The 17,752-nt window shown below is 43.1% G+C and overlaps 1 protein-coding gene across 3 annotated transcripts in view; it reads right to left on the reverse strand.

The window, feature by feature from the left end:
• Positions 1 to 17,752, reverse strand: part of THSD4 (thrombospondin type 1 domain containing 4) — a 680,084-nt gene that overhangs the window by 51,128 nt on the left and 611,204 nt on the right. For all 3 annotated transcript variants that reach the window (XM_031668519.1, XM_021940676.2, XM_031668520.1), the window contains one exon: positions 1,664 to 1,839. In XM_031668519.1, coding sequence (XP_031524379.1) covers positions 1,664 to 1,839 — 176 coding nt within the window. The remainder of the gene's footprint in view (positions 1 to 1,663; positions 1,840 to 17,752) is intronic.

The following is a 17,752-nucleotide window of genomic DNA, read 5'->3' on the forward strand; positions in this document are numbered from 1 at the left end:
CCCATGGCTTTCCTGATGGGAAGCAGGGTGGTGGGCTAAACCGAGCAGCCGAATGAGAACCCACGGTGTAAATATGAGCTGTGCAAGGAGACACGGTCAGGTCTGGTGTCTCTGTCTCCGCTGCTTTATAAAGCAGCTCTCCTGCTGACCAGCTGTGTAACCTAGAGCAAGCCCCTTTGCCCCGCAGTTTTTGATTTCCTCCTTGGGAAAGGAAGAGGTTAGAATCTTGTCACTCTCAAAGATCCCTTCCAGCTAGAGGCATCTCTGAGTCTCTCCTGCATAGTGGGTCCTGTGTCTGTTCTTCCCGTTTACCACTCCCTTACCCACTTCCTCTTACCCACTCCCTACTGACGAAATGGGTCTTCATTTTATAAATCACCCACAGGAAGGCAGACCTGAGAACCCCCGGGATTCTCCTACCCAGGAACCAATATCAAACCATCGGCGTTGCAGAAACATGGCGGTGGGCACTGAATCCCCGAGGGACACAGTTGTGTGACCTCAGGTTCCTGCTGTGTATCCCTCATCCCCTTACTCCCTTTTCACACAATCTTCCTCTCGGTCTGCAGCTGGAAATCCTCCCTCCCTCTCCGGTGCCTCTTCTGCCTGAGCATTCTGCCAGTGCAAAACCTTGTCCCGTTTATGAAACTGCTGTTGGCTTCCATTCCTAGACCACCCACGGCAGGCTTTTAACAACCTGAATTTTTACCTCTGATGCCATTTGAAATGGATTCAGAGTCAACCAACCAACTGGACAGTCTAAAAAAAAAATCCAAAATCTACAACAAGACTTCCTTTGTAATTTCGAATCCACTAGGCCCAAGAGGAAAGGACATAGAACCCTGTGTAGGTGGAGAAGTAATGACAATGCAATTAATAATATGTCTAAAATTCTGACACAGCAAATATGTTAATCAGCTTAGCTTTGGGGACAGAAAGAATGTGTATACTCATGGGTGATCTCATTCTTTTTATCCAAATGTTATTTCAAGCTTTTATTTCTTATCACCCTTTATTTCCTGATCTTTTAAGAAGACTGGATTCTAGTGGTTTCCTTAAACGTAAAGACCATTTAAAACTCTTGAGCAATTTAATATTTCAGTTTCACATAAAATAAATTAAGGTTTTGTCTTCTATGAAGCAGGGAGCTTCTAGTGAACCTCTCTACTGTGACTCTGAGCTTTATTGTTTCATCTGGAGGGCTCTGGAGCTCTCCTTTCTTCATGTGCTCTCAGAGTTTGAACAGGGCTGGGAGCTGGGAGCGGTCCTGCCTTCCTTTAGGCTCTTGCTTTCTTTTGCCATAAAAAGAAAACATGCCAAATTAGCATTATAAGGAAAGTGCCTGGAGGAGATCCAATGCTCATGAAATAAAGGGCATGTTTTGCCTCTGATTTGGTTCAACAAGTAAAGTTGGTTTTACTGGGTCAATAAACTCCGTAGGTAATAAGCATCTGGTGGAGTTGGAGGTTTCTATGAGCTAGGCCCATTCAGAAGTAAAGGCAAAGATAAATGCCAAGCATTCAAGGGGTGCCTCTAACAGGCTCTGCTCAAAGGGTTTTTACAGAGTATGGGCAATGATTTGTTGCTTATTTGTTCAGAGTATGTTCCTTTGAAGTGACAAGATTCAAAATCCAAAGAACAGTCCAGAAACATCCAAACTCACGTAGACATCCAAGATCTCATTGGTGGGACCTTCGGCCAAAAAGGACTCTCCAGCAGTGCTCGAAATCTCATTTGGACGCTTGTAGGTGAACATGGTCCCTCCGCCCTCGTATTTTCCTGGTCGATCAATTGCCCAGTTCCCATTGATGATGGAGCGTCCAGAACGACTTCGCAAGGCTGTTGAGAAAAATGAGACAGTTCTTCGGGTAAGCCCAGGGTGTGCACAAGAAACAGAACTGACTCCCCCAGTTTCTGGCTTCTTCATTCATCAAGGTTTTTGTTAGGATCCACTATGTGCCAGGCAGTGATCCAGGCCCTGGGGCACCATTAGGCATCTAGATGACATTGCCTTGGGCTTCATCACTTCTTCAACCCACTCTAATCCCTTCTATCACTTGGACTTAGTATAGAAATGCAGGGTGGGGGCTGGTTAGGTGAAAAGGATGTGGAAGCTGGGAGGGAAAGGAGAAAGAGGAGGAAGAGAAAAAGGGGGGAAGGGAAACGGATTTATATTATATACCATTATCTAGGTGAGAGGTTGCACATTGGCAGCCCACGAGCTGATTTTGGCCCATAGATGGGTTTAGTTTGGCTTCTCTGGTGTTATTAAAAAAAATAACTGAGCCCAAATTTAAGAATTGAAATATTTCACATAAAAAATTTAGAGTTCTGGCTTCTCTTATAAACGAGGAAGACATGTTAACATTGGCTTCACACTCCCTCGTCGCAGTAATCGGCTGGAGCCCAGGATGGCTGCTCCTCTCTGATGGGCCCTATATGCTCTGATTTGCCCCAGTCCCCACCCCTCCCTGTTGCCCCCCAACACTGAGGCTAAGTCTCAGTTTATTACCCCTTTATTTGTGAATATGGGTGATTTATATCATTTATCATACTTGTATTGTTCTTTTTCTTATCCAATTTTTTTCTCCCCCCACCCCACCTTTTTTTTGAGACAGGGTCTTGCTCTATTGCCCAGGCTGGAGTGCAGTAGTGTCATCCCAGCTCAGTGCAGCCTCAACCTCCTGGGCTCAAGGAATCCTCCTGCTTCAGCCTTCTGAGTAGCTGGGACTACAGGCACGCACCACACCTGGCTAATCTGTGTGTGTGTGTGTGTGTGTGTGTTTTATATATATATATTTTAAGAGATGTGTGATATATATATATATAATTATTATTATTATTATTATTTTTAAGAGATGGGGTTTTGCCATGTTGCCCAGGCTGGTCTCAAACTCCTGAGCTCAAGCGATCCGCCTGCCTCAGCCTCCCAAAGTGCTGGGATTACAGGTGTTAGTCACTGTACCTGGCCCAGAATTTTTCTTATAATTCTCTCTACTTACATGTCTAGTACAAGTGGCAAAGCTAAAGCAAAGAGGGTCATATGATTTTCTCCTTACCTGGTCAGCTTCATTCATTTCTGTGACCTTCCTGACTTCCTGAGCATCTGAGGCCGTGGGCAGTGTTAGATACCCCACATGCACTGTCAAATTTAACCATCACAACATTGCAGAGCAGATGTTATAATCCCCATTTTTCAGAGTGGCTCAGAGATGGGAGGGAACTTGTTCAAGTTCATGAGGCCCATCGGGGTCAGACCTGTGATTTCGAGTCTGTACTCAGGAAGGGGGTATGAAAGGAGAAGGGGGCAAGGAACAAGGTGTTGGAGTTAACAGGAGAAGAAAGGGTGGCATCTGGAAATAGAACTTCTTCAGCTACCCTTGGCACCTGGAAACCCACAAGCCAATGGAGGACTGGTTTAGAGAAGGTCCTTTTTTTCTTGAGATGGAGTTTCGCTCTTGTTGCCCAGGCTGGAGTGCAATGGTGCGATCTCGGCTCACTGCATCCTCTGCCTCCCAGGTTCAAGCGATTCTCCTGCCTCAGCCTCCTGAGTAGCTAAGATTACAGGCACCCGCCACCACGCTCTGCTGATTTTTATATTTTAGTAGAGACGGGATTTCACCATGTTGGTCAGGCTGGTTTTGAACTCCTGACTTCAGATGATCTGCCCGCCTCAGCTGGGATTACAGGTATGAGCCACCGTGCCCAGCCGAAGGTCCTGTTTTAAGTGCTACGTACATAGTGGACTGTGATGGTCACTGGCTCTTTGCACCTTCGGTTTATAGAATTGCTAAATTTAACTTTTTATAATTTGTTATGGAAAATTGTATACATATGCAAAGTAGTGTGAACAATATAATAAACCCCCATGTACCCATTGCTCAGGTTCAACAAGGATCAGCTCATGGCTTCCCTTGTGTCACATTGCAAATATGTATCCTTCAGCTTTTCAGTAGGTACCACTGAAATATAAGAACTTTTTCTTAAACTCATTTTTTCAGCAGCGTTCCTACAATGGGCCTTCCCAGAGCTCTGGCCTGCAGAATCAGAAACTGCACAGAGGGGCTGGCGTGGCCCAAATTCCAGCTAGGCTCCCCCTGCAGACTCCACGCTGGGCTGGCTGGTGCCATGGATGCAGGGAGGGCAAAGCTGCAGACGTTTCACTACTGAGTTACAAGATCAATTCAGCTTATTGAGTGACAAAAAAGGGTCAAGGGTAGAAAATGAGGAAGAATAGATTTGGGGCTAGTCTTTATGAAGAACCACACTTCTTCAAAAGTGGTCTGGCTGGGCACAGTGGCTCACGCTTGCAATCCCAGCAGTTCAGGAGGCTGAGGCGGGCAGATCACCTGAGGTCGGGGGTTTGAGACCAGCCTAACCAAAATGGAGAAATCCCGTCTCTACTAAAAGTACAAAATTAGCTGGGCATGGTGGCACATGCCTGTAATCCCAGCTACTCAGGAGGCTGAGGCAGGAGAACTGCTTGAACCTGGGAGATGGAGGTAGTGGTGAGCCAAGATCGCACCATTGCACTCCAGCCTGGGTGACAGAGCAAAACTCCGTCTCAAAAAAAAAACCAAAAAACCAAAAAAACAGTGGTCCATACAAATGTCTACCATTTTCTCACTTCCCACTAATTCCTTAACCATCTTCAATCTGGCTCCTGCCCCTATCATTCCACTGAGGAAATTTAAAATTAGTGTCACCAAGACCCCCACGTTGCTAAATCCAATGGGTGTTTCCCAGGCCTCTTCTTTTCAGATGTCTTGGCAGCACTTGGCACTATTCCATCCTGTCTGAAACTCTCCCCCTGGCTTCTGGGACACCACACTCCCCTTGCTTTCCTCCTGCTCTCAGGCTGCTCATTTCTGTTTTCCTTTCTGTCTCATCTTTCTCTACCTGGCTATTAAATATCAGAATTTCTTAAGGAATGAGTAGACCTGCTTCAGGCACTGTATTCCTTTAATGAGCAGTTTCCTAGGACCATGATTTCAACTACCGTATGTGAATGACTCACAAATTTATGTCGACAGGCCAAACTTTGCCTCTGCCCTTAGAATTTCATATGTAATTACCTCCTTGCCAACTTCAGTCAGACGTCTTGTCTAAGGCTGAACCCAGCCAACCCCAGCCTCAGTGTTTCTTATCTCAGTAAATGGTACCACCATCCATGTAATCACAAACCCACGAATCATCCTGGATACCTCCTCTCTTCCTATCCCCTGAAATCTAACCCATTATCAAATCTTATTTAACCATCTCCGCCTGTCTTCATGTCCACTGCCATGATCCAGGGTCAGGCCACCATGAGATCTCATCTGGACTAATAAAATATCTTCTAATTGATCTTCCTGTTTCTCTTCTGTTCAGCTAGAACAGTATTTTCAGAATATAGATTAGATCACCAACGATGGCTCAAAATCCCAGCACTTTTGGGGAGGCCCCAGGCGGCTGGATCACAGGTCAGGAGATCGAGACTGTCCTGGGCCAAACATGGTGAAACTCTGTCTCTACTAAAAATACAAAAAATTAGCCGGGCATGGTAGTGGGCACCTGTAGTCCCAGCTACTTGGGAGGCTGAGGCATGAGAATGAACCTGGGAGGCGGAGCTTGCAGTGAGCCGAGATCAAGTCACTGCACTCAACTCCATGACAGAGCAAGACTCCCTGGTCTCAAAAAAAAAAAAAAATATATATATATATATATATATATATATATCTCTCCCACCATAGAGGCCTCCTTCCCCAGATGCTGCGGCCCAGCTTCATCTTGCACTGTTCTTCTCTCTGTGCTCTGCTCCTGGGCCTTCTTTTAGCCCACCTACAACATCATCTTCCCTCCACAGTGCTGTCCCTTCTTCCAGAAATGCTCCTCCCTCAACTCCAAGTCCTATTCATTCATTCATTCTTCTTCTTCTCTCTCTTTTTTTTTTTTTTTTTTTTAAAGACAAGGTTTCACTCCTGTCTCCCAGGCTAGAGTGCAGTGGCACGATCATGGCTTACTGTTCACTGCAACCTCCTCCTCTCAGGCTCAAGCAATGCTCCCGCCTCAGCTTCCCACAGGTGCACACCACCACAGTCGGTTAATTTTTGTATGTTTTGTAGAGATGGGAGTTTCACCATGTTGCCCAGGCTGGGTATTGAATTCCTAAGCTCAGGCGATCCTCCTGCCTTGGCCTGCCAAAGTGCTGGGATTACAGGTGTAAGCTACTGCGCCTGGCCCTATTCATTCTTTAGATGTCCATTTCTCCAGGGCAGTCTTCTCCCACCCCCAGTCCAGGCCCTTCTCTTCCCTGCCATGGTCTAAGAGCTGCAAGAACCTTTCCTTCAAGGCATTTAATTCAGTTTAATTCAGTTTGTCCATACACTTACTGAGATAATTATTTGATCAATGTTTGTCTCCCATTACACTGCCAGCTCCAAAAGATTTCATCACCATTACAGTTTGAGAGTCTAGCATAGTGGTTGCCACGTAGTAGGAACTGAATGTTTACACAGCAGACAAGGGCAAAGAGCACAAAAGAAAAGCAAAGAATAATAAATAGGCAATTCACAGAAAACCAAGTACAAGTACTCCATAAGCAAATGAAAAGATGCTCTGCCTTACTTATAATTCAAGAAATGAAAATCAAAGCCACAGTGGGATCATCCTGACCATCCAAATTAGCAAACATTTAATATTGCAAGTATTGCCAGGAGGGTAAGCATGCAAATACCCATGGCATTGCTGGTGGGAATATAAACAGACTCAACCATGTTGGAGGGCAATTTGATTACACGGCTAAAACTTTAAATGCCCATACACCCTGACCCAAAAACTCTACTTCTAGGAAACTACTTGAGAGATAGACTTCTGTAAGTATACAAAAATGTTTGTAACAAGGATATTATCTGCCGACTTTTTTAAAATAGAGAAAAAAAAAAACTCACGTAAATGTCCATCCATAGAACATTGCTTAAGATGGTTGTAACACCGGCTATCCACACAATGGAACACCCAGTGACTCGAAAAAGAATGAGCTAGGTCGGTGTGTGTGGGTATGGAAAGAATTCCATGATACATTTGTGAAAGAAACAAAAATTCAGAACAGTGTGTTAGGTACAATCCTGTTGGTGCACACTTTTAAATAAAAGAATAGACGTAAGATATATACATCAAATGTTTAGAGAAGGATAGTCATAAAACTATTAACATTTAGGACAGGAACTGGGCTTTATGTTGGGATGGGAGATGAGAAGCGAGACATTTATTTCTCATTTGATATCTTTTTACTGCCATTTACAATTTGTTTTACCATATGCATGTATTACCTTCTTTAAAGTTTAAATATTTTGGATCAATATGATGGACATGGTACAAGCAGAAATACCTGTGAAAGGTATTTTCTCTTTTTTATAGCTTCTTCTTACAATCCCATTCACAGTATCAAAAATGCAGAATTGAGGTAGGTTCTGGCTACAATTTTATTGCTTTTAATGGGAATATCGTAGAAGAGGTTATCATCTGGTAACTAAAAAGTCCATTAAAGAACCATTTGAAAGACTGCACAGGAGGAATCTGCAAGGACCTCCCTATGAGATTAAAAATTGGGACCTTGAATCTTTTTTACCATCTATTACTTTTACTCACCCATTTCTAAAGGTTTGGGTTAATCTTGAATCATACAATAGCAAATACTTTTTAAAATGCCACAACAGATTATTAGCAAATGTGGTCCTGATTCCATAGGTCCATGAATTGGCTTCTGAAACAGCTCAAAAACTAGCCCCTATCTGGCCTTGCATATCAAAAACAGCTGTGGCTACAATTTATATGCCTGCAAGCAGTTCCAGGGCTAGGAATGGCAACCAGAACTACCTCACAAAAGGGTGCAGGTGGCTCCGGGCTTTTGCTAGAGGCTGTGTTCACTGAAGGTCAAGCTTTAACAAAGCCTTTTTGAAGGGCAACCTCATAGCTATGTCAATATAAAGATACTTTCACTTTCATTTGACATTTGGGTTTTATTCCTTTTTTTTTTTTTTTTTTTGAGACAGGGTCTCAGTCTGTCACCCAGGCTGGAGTGCAGTGGCACCATTATAGCTCACTGTAACCTCGAACTCCTGGGCTCAAGGAATCCTCCTGCCTTGGCCTCCCCAAGTGCTGGGATTACAGGTGTGAGCCATCATGCCTGGCCCCTTATTCCAGTTTTGGTGTTGGGCAAATATTTTTAGCTTAAACTGTGAGCACCAACAATGCCATTCTCCAAGATTCAGGCAACAAGAGCTTATATATGCAAGCCCTGATTATCATATACTTTAATCCCATAATCGTTTATGATTTAGGTTTTTTTTTGAGACAGGGTCTCACTCTGTTACTCAGGTTGGAGTGCAGTGGCACGATTTCAGCTCACTGCAGCCTCTGTCTCCTGGGTTTAAACGATTCTCCTGCCTCAGCCCCTTGAGTAGCTGGGATTACAGGCGTGTGCCACCACACCCAGCTAATTTTTTTTGTTTGTTTTTTAAGACAGAATCTCGCTCTGTCGCCAGGCTGGAGTGTAGTGGCACAATCTTGGCTCACTGCAACCTCCACCTCTTGGGTTCAAGCGATTCTCCTGTCTCACCCTCCCGAGTAGCTGGACTATAGGCGCCACCATGCCCAGCTAATTTTTGTAGTTTTAGTAGAAACAGGGTTTTACCATGTTGGCCAGGATGATCTCGATCTCTTGACCTTGTGATCTGCCTGCCTCGGCCTCCCAAAGTGCTGGGATTACAGGCACAGGGGTAAGCCACTGCACCCAGTCTTTGTTTTTGTATTTTTTAGTAGAGATGGGGTTTCACCATGTTGGCCAGGCTAGTCTCAAACTCCTGACCTCCAGTGATCCACCTGCCTTGGCATCCCAAAGTGCTGGGATTACAGGTGTGAGCCACTATGCCTGGTCATAATCCTATAATCTTAATGCCCATTGTGATGATGACCCAACCACTTGTTCCTACAACCAAAATAAAGAAGCTGGTTTCCTCACAGCAGACACGTGACAATGATCTAGATGTCTGTTTCCTCCTTTGAGAAATGAAGGTGAAGTTCTTTCTAGTTTCTGGCTGGGAGATAGGTTAGCTAAAAAAATTAAAAAAAAAAAAAAAAAAGTTTCTCCTAGCAACAAATCCCAAATTTTATAATGTTTCAGCAGTTCTTGGAAACCACACTAAGTAGCCGAACAAACAATATTGAAGTGGTCAGACATCACTGGCCACCAGTACAATGCCAGCTGGAGGTCGGAAGCCTGGCTTCTTTGCCATTTCTGGTCTAAAATATGAGCTTCCACGGAATTCCACACATGGGCATGAACCCAAATGGGTCTCAGAATGTGTGAGCTAATGTGGATACCCTGAAAATGAAATACAACTCTTCTTATACTGCCTTGGAAGGTTCTGTGAATTTCACCTTTCTTTTCACTAACCTCCAACTGAAATTTAGCATTTAGTTTTATTATGAATGTAGGTAACAACCATAATAGTATGCAGGACTGTGACTCTATCACCGACAGAAATCACATAGATATTCATGGGACATTACAGAAGTTACTGATATTTTGAAATATTATTTAAGAACTCATAACTATTTTGAAATTATGATAATTATTAGATCCTCTAGGAGGTCTCCTATTTTAATGTTAAAGAAGCACATGGCTGGGCACAGTGGCTCATGCCTGTAATCCCAGCACTTTGGGAGGCCTAGATGGGTGGATCCTTTAAGTCCAGGAGTTTAAGACCAGCCTGGGCAACACAGGGAGACCTTGTCTCATCTAAAGTAGAACAATTAGCCAGGTGTGGTGGTACACACCTGTGGTCCCAGCTACTTGGGAGGCTGAGGCGAGAGGGTTCCTTGAGCCCAGGAGGTTGAAGCTGCAGTGAGCTGTAATTGCACCACTGCACTCCAGCCTGAGAGTGCGACCCTGTCTCAAACAGAGTGGGACCCTGTTTCAAAAAAAAAAAAAAAAAAAGAAAAAGAAAAAGAAAAAGAAAAAAAAGCCACATTATTATATAGCAAATTTGTTTTTTAAAGAGTATTTTGATGGCCGAATGCAGTGGCTCATGCTTGTAATACCAGCACTTTGGGAGGCCGAAGCAGGCAGATGGTTTGAGAGCAGGAGTTTGAGACCAGCCTGGGCAACATGGAGAAACCCCATCTCTACAAAGAATTAACAAAATAGCCAAGTGTAGTGGTACACACCTGTAGTCCCATCTACTCAGGAGGCTGAGGTGGGAGGATTGCTTGAGCCCAGGGGGTTGAGGCTGCAGTGAGCTGAGATCGTGCTACCATACCCCAGCCTGGGAGATGGAGTGAGACCTAGTCTCAAAAAATATATATTTTGATAGTTGTATTTCAAGAGAATTGGTTTCCTTTGTACTCTTCCGTATTTTATTTTATGAGTTTAAAACACTGTTCTGAGAAGGTACCCATAGACTACCAAGGAGTCCTGCTTTCATCTGGATATTCCTGTTTAAAAATTCTAATCTCCAAAATGTCCTCCTTTCCTTCTGACCAAAATGGCAAACACATGCGGTAATGTATTAAAATTCTGTTAAAAGAAAAGCAAACATTTCTTCTTAGGTAGACCAAGTCTAGTTTGATGTAATGTTCAAATTATGGTTTCGGTTAAACAAATATACGCAGATATCACACAGTAATTTTTCTTCAGTCAGATTCACTTTGGTATTTTGAGTTTGGATGGACTCAAACCTGTGTGAGTTTCTAAAATATGAGGTAATACATTTGGACTGAAAATCAGAGAGGATCAGAGAAAGAAGGCTAGCTTTCTCTTTGGCACTCTAATCACAGGCTGTAAGGGGTTTGAATGAAGGGAAATGCCAAGGCTTTGTTCTTATTTCATTGCTAAATTATAGCAAAGTATATCTAATTCTCATTCTTTAAAATATTAGGCTTGATTTATTCTGACTCCAAATTTCCTTTGAATACTTACTGACTTTAAAGAACGTTTGTGTGGTTTAACTTTAAAGAAAGTTTATGTGTGGTTAAGCCTCAAATAATGTTGTATGAAATTGATCCCACCTATGGTATAAGAAGAAAATAAACTGGTCAAAAAAGTACTGGGGGCTGTAAAGGTACAGCTCGTGACTTCGGGAGCTGAGTCCATGGAGCAGTCAGACACATGCTAATACAACGTGACCAGAGAGGCTGGTAAAATGTCCACAAGATGCAGAGGCTCTCAGAGAGGGGGTGGCATTTGAGCAGAGATTTGTAAGGAGAGGAGTGGGTCACCAGACAGAGGATGAGGAAAGGGCACTGGGGCCTTGAAGAATGGCATGGACAAAGGCAGAGGCAGGAGGGGGCATGACCTCAGAAGGATGGAGAAGGGAAGTTGTGGGGTGCTGGGAGTGTGTATAGATGGGAGCCCTTGGAGATGAATTTGGACGGAAGACATTGGGCAGACTGTGAGGGCTGATTGTGGGCACTGGGATGCCTAAAAGATTTTTGATCAGGATATGACAACTGAGATCTGGTTTTAGGAGCCTACACTGGCAGCTGAATAGGAAGATGGGTAGCGTGTGATACCCAAAGTTCATTCATGCCACAAACAGTCCTCACGTACCTACCATACCTCTGCCAGCCCATGGACAGAACCAGCCCTGCAACTGTGGCCATCTTGGGCCACGCTCCCCTCTTTAGGCTGAGCTGTCCACTTGCCACGAGCAGGGAAGGACTATGTCTGCCCTTTAGAAGGAATTCCAGGAGGCTAATTTTGCCAATGGGTCTCATTATAGCCCAATTTATCTAGAAGAGAAACCTGATATCTTTCTCATCCCAAAGTAGTTGCTTCCCAATCCCCCCCTCTAAAAAAAGAAATTGTTCTCCCATTACTCAGATTCCAGTTTTTGCAGTTTTTTTTTTTTTTTTTTTTTTTGAGACAGGGTCTCGCTCTGTCACCCAGGCTGGCTTGTAGTGCCATGATCATGGCTCACTGCAGCCTCAACTTCCCAGGCTCAAGCAATTCTCCCACCTTAGCCTCCTGAGTAGCTGAGACTACAGGTGTGCACCATCATGCCCAGTTAATTTTTTATTTTTTGTAGAGACAGGGACTCACTTTATTGCCCAGGCTGGTCTCAAACTCCTGGGCTCAAGTGATCCTACCACCTTGGCCTCCCAAAATGCTGGGATTACAGGCATAAGCCACTGTGCCTGGCCTACTGTAATTTTCAAGGGGCAGGAGCCCTGTCTCAGTTAGTACCTGACCAAAAGACACTCAATAGATATTGCCAAGTGATGCTGGCAGCTCCCTCTCATCGTGGGTGGGCGGGGGGGGGGTGGTGGGTCTTGTTCAAGAGCTAGTCACTTAATGGCCCCATCTCTGCTCCTCTGTTTCCTGTGCTGCCACCTCCTGCTTCTAACTCTCATCCCTAATCTTAGTGTCTACGCCCTGTTCTTTGACGCTTAATCAATTGCTTTTGTGATTTTTTTTTTTTTTTTTTTTGCTATCCTAAATGCTGTATTTAAGTTTTCAAGTTTTTTTTTTTTTTTTACCTCAGGAGCAGAAAGGTGAATTAATCAGACTCTTTAGCCTGAGGCAATTTTATTGTACAAGATCCGCCTCTGCTGTCTCGTCTTATTTTATTTTTCCCTTTATGCCAGATTCCACCACCATCAGTCCCTGCCTGTCCCAACAAGCACCTACACTAATGTGATACAGATATGTAATTTACATAAATGTTACTGGCTTTTCCCTTTGCTTTTTATACTGTCTTTGTTGCTATAATGTCCGTCTAGATAATTGCTTTCTAACTGCCATATAGAATTCCATGACCTTTCACCTACCTCAGTTTACTTATCCAGTCCCCTAGGCCTCTGGAGCCTGGTTTTAAATTTCCTTGTTACAGTCCACAGTGTCAGTAAAGAGCTGATATTTAGGGATGACTCACTGGGTATTTGTTATAAAACACCAGAAGCCAAGAAGGCCCATTTTCTTTTTTTTCTCTTTTTTTTTGAGACGGAGTCTTGCTCTGTTGCCCAGGCTGGAGTGCAGTGGCGTGATCTCCGCTCACGGCAAGCTCCACCTCCCAGGTTCATGCCATTCTCCTGTCTTAGCCGCCCAAGTAGCTGGGACTACAGGAGCCCGCCACCACGTCTGGCTAATTTTTTTTGTATTTTTAGTAGAGATGGGGTTTCATTGTGTTAGCCACGATGGTCTCGATCTCCTGATCTCGTGATCTGCCCGCCTCGGCCTTGCAAAGTGCTGGGATTACAGACGTGAGCCATCGTGCCCGGCAAGAAGGCCTATTTTCAAAAACAAAAACCCATCAATAGGAAGAGGAAAAGTATCTTATCAGGGCTCACATACATATGTAAAAGGCAGCAACATGTGCCCCAGAATGCATCTTCCTCCCGGCACAGAGAGGGAAAACTGGAGGTGCCTAAAAAATAAGATATCAGAGGTGGGGTCAGAATTCAGCCTTTATGCCTTCTGGTCACCTGGTCAGGTCAGCCCCAGAAGTCCCCATGGAGGAACATCTGTGGTGATCTCATGGAGCTGAATATCAGGATTCTACATGAGGAAAGTCCAGGATTCTATGTGAGTGATCAGACCACACGAGGAAAGATGCATCCTGTATATACTGTAAGGGGGAAAGCCCCAAGAAGTGATACTTGCTTGGTTTGAGGGAGGAAGGCCCTGGAAGTCGGGTGGAAGGGTGATAATGTGCAGTCAGACGTGCACCATGGCTGGGTAGGATAACAGCCCACTGGCTGGCCTGGCATCAACCCACAAGTACAGTCAGTTATGATCTAAAGCACTGGTCATCAGACTACAAAAAAGCAAAACCAACACACACACACCCCCCCCTCCACACACTCTATAAAACAGGAAAGTGCCCCCCCCTTTTTTTTTTTGTATTTTTAGTAGAGACGGGGTTTCACCGTGTTAGCCAGGATGATCTTGATCTCCTGACCTCATTCATGATCTGCCCGCCTCGGGCTCCCAAAATGTTGGGATTACAGGCGTGAGCCATCGTGCCTGGCAAGAAGGCCTATTTTGACACCAAACAGGTGTCACTTCTTGGGGCTTCCCCCCTTACAGTATATACAGGATGCTTCTTTCCTCATACGTTCTGATCACTCACATAGAATCCTGAACTTTCCTCATGTAGAATCCTAATATTCAAAACAATTCCGGTTTAATTATTTTGAGTGTTGAGTTGTGATTCTCGCATGCGATACTCCTGCAAGACTGAACCATTTATGTCTCTGGAGTTACAAGGGTTATGTATCTAATAATGGCAGCTTGTCCACCCACTCACTAGTGAACAAAAAGAATTCAATCAATACTCCTGTGCGATTATAGCACAGTACTGCAGTGCAATCCTACAGCATGACTGCACTGTAGTGTGGATTTACTTCTTTATGTGGTAACTGCATGGCCAAACATATCCTATACTGGGTTGAATGGTGTCCTCCCAAAATGCATATCCACCCAGAACCTGTGAATGTGACCTTATTTAGAAATAGGATCTTTGAAGATGTTATTTAGATGAGCTCATGCTGCATTAGGGTGGGTCCTAAATCCAGTATGACTGGTGTCCTTAGAAAAGAAGGCAATTTGGACAGGCAGACACAGAGACACACAGTGAGAATGCCACATGACAATGAAGGCTGGGACTGGAGTTAGGCAGCCACAAGCCAAGGGAGGCCAAGGATTGCCAGCAAGCACTGGAAGCTGATAGAGAGTCACGGAACAGATTCTTGCTCTAAGCCCCCAGGAAGGAACCAATCCTGCTGACACCTTTATTTCAGAATTCTGGTCTCCAGAACTATGAGAGAATGAATTTCTGATATTTTAATCCACCCAGTTTGTGGTATCTTGTTATGGCAGCCACACATAGCTAATACACATCCCTGTTATCTAATTCATGTGTGTGCTTGCTTCAGGGTTGGAATGTTTGGCGGTTGTGGAGTGGTAGGTGTTTTGATTGGCTTGCAACAGACTGAAACACCAATATTTGAAGCCAGTGTTAAATAGACCTATCCTAAATACAGAAACAAACAAACAAACAAACAAAAAAACAGGGCCTAATTCCAAATCTTAAGCTCCAAATCTGTGGCTAAATTGCGATGACATTAGGGAGTAAGTGGAAGGGTTGCTCTCAATGTCATGGGACAGCTGATGTTTTAAATTTTATTATACTATGAACCAACACAGGATAGTTCTTTCTTTGATTTTACAACACACACACAAACATATACACACACAATGGCTTCCACATTCTGTTCTAATTACCTGCTCTCATTAAAAAAAATATAAACACATCTAAATTCCATTCCTGTTCTAGGCACTGTAGAATCCAAAGCCCATTCAATGCTGGGAATTTGGGTAATTAAAAAAAAAAAATCTGAAAGTTAGTGACTAAAAATAGGAAATTTGAAGTATAAGCTTGAATCCAATGAAAAGATGCAAGATTGTGAGGGGAATTTCAAATGATCCATTCAGAGTTATAACCAACAAGGCATTGTCGCCATGGGTTCCAAGATGACGGCACGAATTCATTCTTGACTACCAAACAAACTGCTAATGGCAGAAGTAGTTAACCTAAAAAACACAGGATGTACATAGATGCTAATTTAATATAAGGGTTTTGTAGAGACACAAATGAACCCAAACTTTGGTGTTTTTGAGTATTAGAACTCCAAGCAATAACTGAATATCAATTTTAATGTCCTTTGGGAACCGATGTACATAAAAAAATTCCGTTTAATTATTTTGAGTGTCGAGTTGTGATTCTCGCATGTGATACGCCTGCAAGACTGAACCACTTATGTCTCTGGAGTGATAAGGGTTATGTATCTAATAATGGCAGCTTGTCCAACCACTCACTAGTTGAACAGGTAGGAGACATTTCTGTAACAGTAACAATTCAAGACATTATTTTTATTTGTATTTATTTATTTTTCATCTTTTTACTTTAGGATTGGGGGTACATGTGCAGGTTTGTTATGTGGGTAAATTGCGTGTTGCGGGGGTTTGGAGTACAAATATTTCATGACCAAAATAGTGACCACAGCAACTGGTAAGTAGTTTTTCGATCCTCACTCTCCTCTCACTCTCCATTTCCAATTGGGCCCCTGTGTCTACTGTTCCCCTCTTTGTGTCCATGTGTACTCCATGTTTAGCTCCCACTTATAAGAGAGAACATGTGGTATTTGATTTTCTGTTCCTGCATTCATATGCTTAGGATAATGGCTTCCAGCTGCATCCATGTTGCCGCACAGGGCATGAACTCACTCTTTTTTATGGTTGTGTAGTATTCCATGGTGTGTATGTACCACATTTTCTTTATCCAATCCACTGCTGATGGGCTTCTAGGTTGATTCTATGTCTTTGCTACTGTAAACAGTGCTGCAATGAACATATGAGTGCATGTGTCTTTTTGGTAGGATGATTTATATTCCTTTGTGTATATATCTAGTAATAGGATTGCTGGGTTGAAGGTAGTTCTGTTTTAAGTTCTTTGGGAAATCTCCAAACTGCTTTGCATAGTGGCTGAACTAGTTTACATTCCCACCAGCAGTGTATAATTGTTCTTTCTTCTCTGCAACCTTGCCAACATCTATTATTTTTTGACTTTTTGTAATAGCCATTCTGACTAGTGTGAGATGGTGTCTCATTGTGGTTTTGATTTGCATTTCTCTAATGATTAGTGATATTGAGCAGTTTATTGGCTGTGTGCATATCTTCTTTTGAGAAGTGTCTGTTCATGTCCTTTGCCCATTTTTAAATGGGGTTGTTTGTTTTTTGCTTGGTGATTTGTTTAAATTCCTTATAGATTGTGATATTAGACCTTTGTCAGATGCACAGTTGGCAAATATTTTCTCCCAGTCTGTAGGCTGTCTGTTTACTCTGTTTCTTTTGCTGTGCAGAAGCTCTTGTTTAATTAGGTCCCACTTGTCTATTTTTAGGTGAAATCAAATAGATACCAGCTGGAATGCAAAATCAAATTAGGAAGATAAATCATAAGATTTCAAGAAATTGTGGTCTTGTGGTAGAGGAACCCTGGGCTAACTCCTTACTCCCAGGTATTACCTTTACTAGGGCTTCATGGGAAAGCCTAAGAGGCACTGGTGGAGTGGGTTTATCTCTATCCATCCCAAGAATCTGAAAATAGTACTTCCATCTATCTTCTGCTATGTTCCTTTATAATTTTATTTTACTTAAAAACTTTTTTAAAAAATGTAAAATGTCAAATATACTAAAAGTAATCAAAACAGTATAATAAATTCTCAGGTACCCATCACCAAGCTTCAAGAATTATCAGCATTCAGCCATTCTTGTTTCATCTATAATCTACACCTCTGTAATTGCTTCATGATTTTTTCACTCTCAACACGTCTCTCAGGGGCAATAGTTTTGTTCTTTCCCCAGGAAGTACTCTCTCGAAGAAGATCTCAAGAATATAGTTTTTTTTTTTTTTTTTTACTTGTCTGCTTTAATTCCATTTCCAAACTGGGTTAAGGAATGCAAGGTGGAGCTCAGAATGGAATTAACCCCCCTTGCAGAATGTTGCTGCAACTTGTGGTATTCAGCACCAGGGGATAGTAAGGTCCAGGAGATAGTAGGGACCCTAGCAGGATAGTAGGGTCATAGGGTATAGTTCTAGAGCCATGATCCTCAAAGCATGATCCCTGGACCAGCAGCATCAGCATCATCTGGGAAATCTGAGAACTTGTTAGAAATGGAAATTCCCAAGCTCCACCCTAGACATCCTGAACC

This window comes from Papio anubis, chromosome 7 (assembly GCF_008728515.1).
Source record: "Papio anubis isolate 15944 chromosome 7, Panubis1.0, whole genome shotgun sequence".
Taxonomy (NCBI): Eukaryota; Metazoa; Chordata; class Mammalia; order Primates; family Cercopithecidae; genus Papio; species Papio anubis.